Source organism: Brassica napus, chromosome A8 (genome assembly GCF_020379485.1).
Source record: "Brassica napus cultivar Da-Ae chromosome A8, Da-Ae, whole genome shotgun sequence".
NCBI lineage: Eukaryota > Viridiplantae > Streptophyta > Magnoliopsida > Brassicales > Brassicaceae > Brassica > Brassica napus.
Window position 1 is genome coordinate 14830342 of NC_063441.1, and position 10695 is coordinate 14841036.

Sequence of the window (10695 nt, forward strand, 5' to 3'; positions counted from 1 at the left end):
TGACCTTACTGATCCGTATTATTCAGGGATTCCCTATTAAATTAATTACATATAGTCTAATAAAAATATGTGGAGTATACCTTCTGAATACGGCAACTGTAACCATTTTTGTTGGTATACTATATAATTTTATTATTGTTATTATATTTTTAAAAGAGTATGAAAACATTTACAAATGGAGTTATAGTCCAAGTATTAGAAGTATTTAGTTAGTTATCTAAACTCTATTTGGGGGAAGAAAGATAAGCTATTAGTGGATGGAGAGAAACAACAAATTTAGTTGATAGTTTTGAAGTTACAATTCAAAGTATTTATAGTTAGGTTTCATTTGCATTTGGTGGAAATCTGGCATACCTTGACCTAACTTTTTGCATGGACTCGTCGTGCATGTGTTTAGTTTGGGAGATTTTGTCTAAGCATTGTTAGTTTTTTTTTCATCGAAAGGCTATTCTATTATCCAAACTTGAGGTGGTCTGGTTAACCAAACCGGAATAGAACAACCAATGAAATAAAATAATTTATGAAAAGATCTCGCAGTCCCAGCTAAGAAATCTGAGATGCTCTAAGCATTTTTAGTTAAGAAAAGAACTTTTATTTTATTTGAGTTGTATGACATATTAACCTTGAAACATTATTATTACTAATGCAGTAAGCTTTTAGAATTTTAGAATTGCATGTATATGCTAAAAGATTATTATATATCAACAGTTATTTTGAATTTGAAAATGAATTTTCAAAAATTATTATAAATTTCTCAAAGTATTCTTTGGCATAAGTGAAAATATATCGTGCTTAATAAATATATAGTAAACGAGAATTAGAGTAGACACGTATTAATTCATGCAAAACAATGTATATAGTTTTCGAAGTCTCCTTTTAATTCACTCATGGTTTCATCCTTTATAAATAGTCTTACAGTTTCCTAATTATCAAAGCACTTGCATCGCATCTATCTACTAATCAGAATTTGCAAATCTGTTTCATATATATAAGCCAACCTTTTCTTCAACATTTTCTTCTCATTTTCCGTATAACTCGATCTTTAAAACATGGTCGAGGGAGTGTCCAAGGCATTGTGGATTGTTGTGGCCACCGTGTTTGCAGTAGCCGCGGCGATCACACCAGTGGCTTGTGGACAACAAGCACCGTGTTACTTCGTGTTCGGAGACTCTCAATTCGACAACGGTAACAACAATGTCTTAAACACCACTGCAAAGGTCAACTATTTACCTTATGGTATAGATTTTTCCGAAGGTCCAACCGGTCGGTTTAGCAACGGACGTAACATTCCAGACGTTATCGGTTAGTTTTAAACCGGTTTTCTTTAGCTTAATTCAGTTCAGTCCAATTTTTTATTCGATTATTACATGTTGTCTAATATTTACCTCTTATGTAATTTAAGTTTTCAAAACGTGTTATACATAATACATAGTATATGTTTATTTTCTTGATTTTAGTCAATGAAAACTAGATCGGACACCAATTAGTTATTATTACTGACCGGTTGGACCAATCCAACAGGTTCAACCAGATTTTCAGAAAAAAATTATATATAGAGATATATATGCGTGTGTGTGAAGATATGATAAAATTGAAAAGACTACTTCTGATAACTTGCAAGAAAAATATGATAATTCATTATCAAATTTAAAATATTGGTGACTATTGGTTTATGTCAATTGTGATCACTATTGTTTATATATAATTTTCAGTATAGCTAATTAGTCTAATTTTGATTGTTTTTGTTATAGCTGAACTAGCGGGTTTCAATGATTCCATTCCTCCATTCGCTGGAGCTTCACCGGGACAAGCTAACATCGGACTCAACTATGCTTCCGGTGGCGGCGGGATCCGAGAAGAAACCAGCCAAAATTTGGTAGCAAAAACTATATAGTATTACGATTTATCATCTGAAAATAATCTAAGTATATTGATACGTATATAGGGTGAAAGAATCAGTTTGAGAAGGCAAATAAACAACCACCAGAGGGCGATTATAAACGCGGCGGTGCCACGGCGTCAGCTACGGCAATGCCTATACACAATCAACATTGGAAGCAATGATTACCTCAACAACTACTTCTTGCAACCTCCTACCCCAGCTCGCCGCCGTTATAATCCTGAACAATTTGCTGAATCTCTCATACGTCTCTACAATATTTATTTGAAAGTAAGTATTCTTTAGAGAGAGAAAACAAATAAACCTAATTCATCTGTTATCTCAACATATGGAGAAATACTATAATGGCAATTATAATTTTGGGAAAACTAGGTATCCTAAATTTTGAATGGTATGTTTCCACTAAATCCAAAATCTATTTGCACACGAATATGCACTTAAACCTTCTATATATATACACTAAAAATCAAAATATTCTGACAGGTGCATATCATCAAAATTTTATAGGTTTCTAAAAACATTAGACGGTTAATATTTCTGCGCCTTGAAATTTGCTTAGAAACCTAATTTCGGTGACCATATTCAATAAAAATATTTTGATAAAATTTACCAGCTTTGTTTTCGCCAAAAAATTCTGGCAAATATCGGACATTATGTTTATCAAAAAACCGTTGAATTTCTTTTTGGAAATTTCCGACCGAAAAAATTGATCGGAAATATTAATGGAATCCTCTATCTTCTTAGTGATACATTTTTTTTTATTTCTACCAAATATAAATTAGGGTGTTGTTTATATATGTGTGTTTAGCAACTATACCTACTAGGAGCTAGGAAAGTGGCTTTGTTTGGAATCGGTAAGATTGGGTGTACACCACGTATTATTGCTAGCCTTGGTGGTGGTGTTGGCTGCGCAGAAGAAGTGAACCAAGCCGTGGAGCTCTTCAACAATAAACTCGAAGGCCTAGTCGCAGACTTCAACGACAGATTTTCAAGTGTTATGTTCACTTACGTCGACCTCTTCTCTGGAAACGCTGAAGACTTTGCCGCTCTTGGTAATAACATACTCAAAAGCAAACATTTAATCAAGAACTTGTAATGATTCATTTTGTTTTTTTCTTGTGGAACGCTCTAGGGATTACTGTTGGTGATAGGAGTTGCTGTACCGTTAATCCTGATGAAGAATTGTGTGCGCAGAACGGACCGGTTTGTCCTGACCGAACCAAATACATATTCTGGGATAACGTGCATACCACGGAAACGGTTAATACCGTGATAGCTGTCGGAGCGTTTGACGGAAACATAACTTCTCCATTCAGCATAGCAGAGCTTCTGAATTAGTTAATAATGGACATGCCTTTACTAGTTTAAACTGTAAACTAGTTTGGTCATGGAAAATACCATATAATATACAGACAATATCAACTCAATAATGAATAAAATGATTGTAACCGTTAACAAATAATAATAATAATATTTTCTTATTGTCAGTTTCATCAAAGCTCCATCCTCTCTGTTTTTCCTAAGTATGATTCCTCCTTAGGGACATTTGCTAAAACCAACCCAAATATTCAAGTCAAATGTAAAAGTATACCCCACTTTCAGTCAAATGCAAAACCAACCTAAACACTACAAGAAAACGTAGCAGTAACAACGGCGTTTTACGAGGAAATAATTTCCTCGTAAATTTACATACGCTTTACAACGCAATTACGACGAGACATAACTTCGTCGTAAACTCCATGGTAATTTACGACGAAACGTTTTCGTCGTAAAGTCAATGTAAGTTTACGACGAAAGTACGTGGAATGCAAAATAGTTGTAAACGTTACATCGACATTACGACGAATCGTGTTACCGTTATATAAAGGTGAAAACGTGTATTTAATGTGCTTTAACTTACCTAAATTCGTTGTAAACGCGTTGTAAATTTTCTATGTAAAATCCATGTAAAACTTACCATATTTCTCTATATATATGTCATTTCCCACAACTCTCTTCCTCACAACACACAACTCTCTTCCTCACAACACACAACTCCTCATTCAGCCACCAATTACTATTTCGAAGATAACGATAACGAACATGAGTCATTCGTCTGTCTGCCAATTCAGTGGAGCGACAAGGAGAAAATGGAGGGAAGTGCAGTTGGTTTATACTTGAGTGGAACCTCCGATCATCGTCAAAGGTTCCTCTCAAGTACAAACCAGCTGCACTTCCGTCCACTTTCTCCTTGTCGTTCCACTGAATTGGCAGACAGACGAACGACACAGGTTCCTTATCGTTGTCTTAGAAATAGTAAATGGTGGGTTAACAACGCAATTACGACGAAACCAACGAAACCAAATTTCGTCGTAAACCCCATGTAATATTACGACGTAAGTACGTCGAAAAGAAAACTTTACATCAATATTACAACGAATCATGTTACCGTTATATTTAGGTGAAAAACTTATCGAAGTTCGTTGTAAAGTCGTTGTAAAAAAACTATGTAAAATCCATGTAAAAGTTTCCTTGTAAAATCGTTGTTATATTTCAACTACCCAACTCGAAAATTTCTCTATATATATGTCATTTCCCACAACTCTCTTCCTCACAACACACAACTCTCTTCCTCACAAGACCCAAACGGAAAAAAAAAATTTAAAAAAAAAATAGAAGAAAAAATGGTCGGTGGCGGTAGTATTTACGAGTTACGAAGTTGGATGTATTTGCACAAAGATTCCGACGGGAGAGTGACGAATGCATTTCTGAACGGGCTAGAGACATTCATGCACCAGGCGGGCTGTACACCGATCACGCAGGAAAGCGGTAAGATGTTCTGCCCCTGTTCAAAATGCAAGAATTCAAAATTTGCACGTAGTGAAACTGTATGGAATCATTTAGTAAACAGAGGATTTACACCACAATACTACATTTGGTATCAACATGGAGAGGGTTATGGGGGAAATGAAGCTAGTAGTAGTAATGCTAATTTTGAGGATGCTCATCATAATGAAGAACTGAATCATGTGCATAATGAACATAATTATCATCAAGAGGAGCAGATGGTAGATCATGATAGGGTTCAAGATATGATTAGTGATGCATTTTTAGAAACAACTACAACAATAGCAGATGGAACTGGAAATGTAGAAGAACCTAATTTGGATGCAAAAAGGTTTTATGAAATGCTAGATGCTGCAAATCAACCAATCTACACTGGTTGTAGAGAAGGTCTCTCTAAATTGTCTCTAGCAGCTAGGATGATGAATATTAAAACGGATCATAATTTACCTGAGAATTGCATGGATGCATGGGCGGAGTTGTTTAAAGAGTATTTGCCAGAAGACAACGTGTCTGCTGAATCTTATTATGAGATTCAGAAATTGGTTTATAGTCTTGGGTTACCCTCGGAGATGATTGATGTTTGCATCGACAACTGCATGATCTACTGGAAGGAAGATGACAAGTTAGAAGAGTGTCGATTCTGCAAAAAACCACGATTCAAACCGCAAGGCCGTGGGAGGAATAGGGTACCGTACCAAAGGATGTGGTACCTACCAATTACAGACAGATTGAAAAGATTATATCAATCTGAGAGGACTGCTGCGTCGATGAGGTGGCATGCCGAACATGTCCAGAGAGATGGTGAGGTTGCACATCCATCAGACGCAAGAGCGTGGAAACATTTCAACAAGGTACACGGAGATTTTGCTACAAATATTCGGAATGTCTATCTTGGGTTATGCACCGATGGATTTAGTCCATTTGGAATGTCTGGTAGACAATATTCTTTGTGGCCAGTCATTCTTACGCCGTATAATTTACCGCCGGATATGTGCATGGAACAAGAATTTCTATTTTTGACCATATTAATCCCAGGGCCGAAGCATCCAAAACGGTCTCTTGATGTTTTTCTTCAACCGTTGATAGAAGAGCTAAAGCAATTGTGGTCAGAAGGGGTGAGGACGTACGATTGTTCCTTGAAAAACAATTTTACGATGCGAGCAGTTCTGATGTGGACGATAAGTGATTTTCCTGCTTATGGGATGTTGTCTGGCTGGACAACACATGGAAGATTATCTTGTCCGTATTGTCTTGGATCCACGGATGCTTTTCAACTGAAGAATGGTAGGAAGAGTTGTTGGTTTGATTGTCATCGTCGGTTTCTTCCACTTGCCCATCCGTACAGAAGAAATAAGACATTGTTTCGACACAAAAAAATTGTGAGAGACAGTCCTCCTCCATATCTCACCGGCCAGCAGATCGAAGCGGACATTGATTATTACGGAGCTCAGGAAACAGTTAAGGTTGGAGGAAATTGGCATGTTCCTGGAAATATGCCTGATGGGTATGGTGTATCTCACAATTGGCATAAGAAGAGTATATTTTGGGAGCTACCCTATTGGAAGGATCTTCTCTTACGCCACAATCTGGATGTCATGCATATCGAGAAAAACTTTTTTGAGAACATCATGAATACATTACTTAACGTCCCTGGGAAGACAAAAGATAACAAAAAGTCAAGGATGGACTTACCTGATATTTGCTCAAGAAGTGAGTTACATATCAAGAGCAATGGAAACGTTCCTGTTCCCATCTTCCGGTTGTCATCAGCAGCCAAAACAACCTTGTTTGACTGGGTTGCATCGGAAGTTAAGTTTCCTGATGGTTATGTTTCAAATATGTCAAGATGTATTGAACGAGGTCAAAAGTTCTCCGGAATGAAAAGTCATGATTGTCATGTGTTTATGCAACGACTGCTTCCATTTGCTTTTGCCGAGCTCCTTCCAGCAAATGTCCACGAAGCACTTGCAGGTAATTATAAATTTATATATATACATATGTTACGAAATGTTATTAATTTGATTCCTTTTAAAATATACAGCCATCGGAGCATTTTTCAGAGATCTTAGCACACGTACGTTCAAAGAAGAAGTCATCGAACAACTTCATCAGAACATTCCGATCATATTGTGCAACCTGGAGAAGATATTTCCTCCTTCATTTTTTGACGTCATGGAGCATCTAGTTGTCCACCTACCGTATGAAGCATTGCTTCGTGGACCTGTTCACAACGGATGGATGTATCCGTATGAGCGACAGATGAAACATTTGAAGGGGAAAGCAAGAAATCTTGCAAAGGTAGAAGGTTCAATATTGCAGGGAGTTTGACAGCCGAAACATCTAACTTCACATCATACTATTTTGCTCCAACTGTTCGTACGAGAAAAAGAGTTCCTAGGAGATATGATGATGGTGGAGTACCGACATCATATCCAATTGATGGTGTTCCTGACATTTTCTGCGAAATAGGACGGTTTGGTGGTAAAACGAAAGAAGTATGGTGGTCATGTGAAGAAGATAAACATAGTGCCCACACTTATATTCTGCTCAACTGCGAGGATGCAATGACCCGTTACTTTGAAAGGTAAATATTTTTGTGAATGTTAATTATATGAATTAAAATTAATTATGTATGATTTGATTATTTGTTCAATTTGCAGGATGTTTGTATCTCAAGTTGAAGAAGCAATACCAGGAATATCTGCAACTGATGTGGATACACGTAAAGATAAGCACTTTGTCAAGTGGTTAAAATCACAGGTAATATATCTCATACTATTATATTAATTAAGTAAGTGTTTAAGAATATATATATGTTTTTTGCAGGTTGATTATGACGATCCTTATTATCCCGTATGGTTTCACGAATTGGTTCAAGGTCCAGTTGCAAAGGTCACCACATCACCTATGTATTTCACACGAGGATTTACCTTTCACACATACGAGTATGGGAGACATCGGGCAACGAGTAACTACGGAATATGTGTGAAAGGTGAAACAGACTTTTACGGGATATTGCAGGAGATTATTGAAGTGGAATTTCCGGGTTTATTGAAGCTAAAATGCGTCCTCTTCAAATGTGAATGGTTCGATCCTGTTGTGAACCGAGGGATTCGGTATAACAAATTTGGTGTTGTGGATGTCAATTTTGGGAGAAGATACAACAAATTTGAGCCTTTCATTTTAGCTTCACAAGCCGAGCAAGTTAGCTTCCTTCCTTATCCTCGGCTTCGAACTTCCGGGATAAACTGGGTAACTGCTATCAAAGTTACACCTCGTGGACGCATTGTCGTTGGAGAAGAACCGCCCTTGCAAGAAGAAGACGCTATCACTGAAGTTGAGGTACCAGAACAACCAACTGATGAAATCCTTTTGATCGACCCGCAAAACTTTCAATATGAAGATATTCCCGAAGATGCGACAGATGAAGCACGTGAAGACGAGTTCGAGAGAAGCGACGATGATGATTGTAATGATAGTGATGAGAACGAAAACGATTTAGAGTGATGTAATAGTGATGAGAACGAAAACGATTTAGAGTGATGTAATATATGTATCAAATGTTGGATTTCTCTATTGTAACATTTTCTAAAAGAAAGAGTAAGAAGTAGTATGAAATAAGATATGATGTTAGATGATATGTGACTTTGGGGTTTAGGGATTTCATTCTCGGTGTTTAGGGTTAAGCGTCGTAATTTCGTCGTAAATGGAAAAACGCGGGCCTGGTAATTTCGTCGTAAAACGAAAAACACGGGCCTGGTAATTTCGTCGTAAATGAAAAAACGCGGGCCTGGTAAATTCGTCGTAAATGGAAAAACGCGGGCCTGGTAAATTCGTCGTAAAATTACGTCGCTTTTACGACGAATCCTAATCTATATAAGGAGACGCCGAGAGCGAGGCTGCCTCGCTCATTCCTCCCAAATTCCTTTGCTCTCTCTAAGGTAAACTCTCTCTTCTCTCCTTTTTTTTTTTTTAATTAGTTTAGGTGATTAGTTAGGTAACGGAATTAGCTTAGGTGATTAGTTAGGTAATTAGTTTAGGTGATTAGTTAGGTAACGGAATAATATTTTTATTATGTCGTAATTGATTAAATTTATTTTAGTTTTTTTAGATGGCTCCTAGAAGAAAATCCAGAGCACCTAGCTATAGAGATTTGTTTGGCGACGATGGTTCCGGTACATCTTCTTCCGGTCCATCGTCTTCCGGTCCATCATCCTCCACCGCAGTTCCAGACTCTCAGCCTTCTCAGAGAGTTGCTTGGAGTCCTCCTCCACCGCATATGCCTCCACCGCAAATGCCTCCACCGCATATGCCTCCACCTCCTCCTCCAGCGGCTGCACCTGAGCCTGTCCCAGAAGGTGCAGTTCATCCGGATTTGCGTGTGCCTTCATATGCCCCATTCGCGAGATATACGGTAGAGGATTTGCTTGCCCAGCCTGGACGGGAGGGTTTGGATGTTCTAGACCCCGATAGACCCCGAGGAACTTATTGGTAAGTTATTAATTTTTATTACATTAAAATTTAAATTATTTTTATTTTTTAACGGTTAAATTGTTTTCCTTTCAGGTTTGGGGCTAACAACCGTGTTGGCCGGAGCGTTTCGAAAACGATTAAGGGTTACTACGACGGGGCATATCCGAACTGGAGCAAGACTCCAAATCACGTTAAGATCACTTGGTTTAAAATGTTTGCGGTAAGATTTTTAAATTTAATTAAATTTTCACTTTTAAATATGTATATATTTTTTAAATATTATTATTAATTGTAATTTTTCAAATTTTTTGTGTTTCAGCAAAAGTGGCATTGGTCTTTGGGAATCACCGAGATGGTGAAGGCGGAATTCGTTGCAAAAGCAAAGATCCGCCTCTGCAACACAGTCTCCGATTGGAAGGACAAGTGGGAGCTCGACGGGTATGAGGGAAGCCCACTGAGCTCACGAAGGATGTGTGGGATGGCCTCATCGCCTACTGGAAGCACCCCTCTTCGATCAAAAAGGCCAATTCGTGCTCGGCTTCTCGAAGAACGAAGGATAAAGATGGTAATTTGCCCATGCTTCACAGAACCGGCCAAAAACCACATGCAGGCATCCGTCTAGAAGTTGTAAGTTTTGTTTTTAAATATTTATTTTAAAATATTCAATTAATATAATTTTTAATATTTTTTTTTTGTAGTTGGAGAAGACGGGAGTCTTACCATCTCTGTCTGACCTATTCAAGATGACTCACGCCACATCCGACGGAGTTTTTGTGGATCCTGCATCTGAGAAACTCGCTCAAGCAGTGGCTACTCGGATTGAAGAACGGGAGACGCAACTAACTCAGGAGTCTCCCGATGGATTACCCGTCACATTGTCCACCGAAGAAGCCGACAGAATCTTCGAAGAGGTAGTACAACTAAAAATTTTTGTTTACATTATTTTTAATAACTATATTAATATATGTTTTAATTTTATAGCTGGCTCCTAGAAAGAAGGGACGAATAGTCGGTATAGGCTCTGTTAACCAAGTTGCAAGGGCAACTTCGTCATACACTTCGAGACGGGATGAAGAGACTTCTCAGATGAAAGCTCGAATGGATAGCCAGCAGGTTCGTTTAGACTCTCTTGAGGATTTGCTAGACGTGATGGCCGTGGGAAACCCGGTTATGCAGAGAATGTTGAGTCAGAGACGAGCCGCTCTTGGGTTGCCAGTACGAGATCCCCAAGAGTCCGATCCAACCCGTCAACAGCCGAGCAACCCCACCGACTACTTCGATGATATGTAGTTTTTTTAATATTTTGGTTTGTATTATGAATTTAAATATTATGACTTTTAAATGCTTTTTTATAAATGTTTTTTATTTTCATATTTCGTTTTAAAATTAAAATTATTTAAAATTCAGAATTTTAAATAAATTCAAATTTATATATATATATTTGAGGTTAAAAATAATATTCAAAATATATTATAAAACGAAACGTCGATGTAGGC

At 37.6% G+C, this 10695-nt stretch overlaps 1 protein-coding gene across 1 annotated transcript; it reads left to right on the forward strand.

Moving 5' to 3' along the window:
• The first annotated feature begins 911 nt into the window (after positions 1-911).
• On the forward strand, positions 912-3405 carry LOC106359808 (GDSL esterase/lipase At4g30140-like). Its single transcript, XM_048738539.1, has 5 exons — positions 912-1302; positions 1752-1876; positions 1946-2170; positions 2709-2952; positions 3033-3405. The coding sequence occupies exons 1-5, from the start codon at positions 1050-1052 to the stop codon at positions 3236-3238; spliced, it is 1053 nt and encodes a 350-aa protein (XP_048594496.1). The 5' UTR covers positions 912-1049; the 3' UTR covers positions 3239-3405.
• The last annotated feature ends 7290 nt before the right edge of the window (positions 3406-10695 follow it).

Bases quoted from the DNA above. Each gene is read 5' to 3' on its own strand.
- LOC106359808 (XM_048738539.1), top strand. From the start codon at position 1,050: ATGGTCGAGGGAGTGTCCAAGGCATTGTGGATTGTTGTGGCCACCGTG. The intron at 1,303-1,751 runs GTTAGTTTTAAA...TTTTTGTTATAG, and splicing joins TAACATTCCAGACGTTATCG to CTGAACTAGCGGGTTTCAAT. The intron at 1,877-1,945 runs GTAGCAAAAACT...ATACGTATATAG, and splicing joins AAGAAACCAGCCAAAATTTG to GGTGAAAGAATCAGTTTGAG.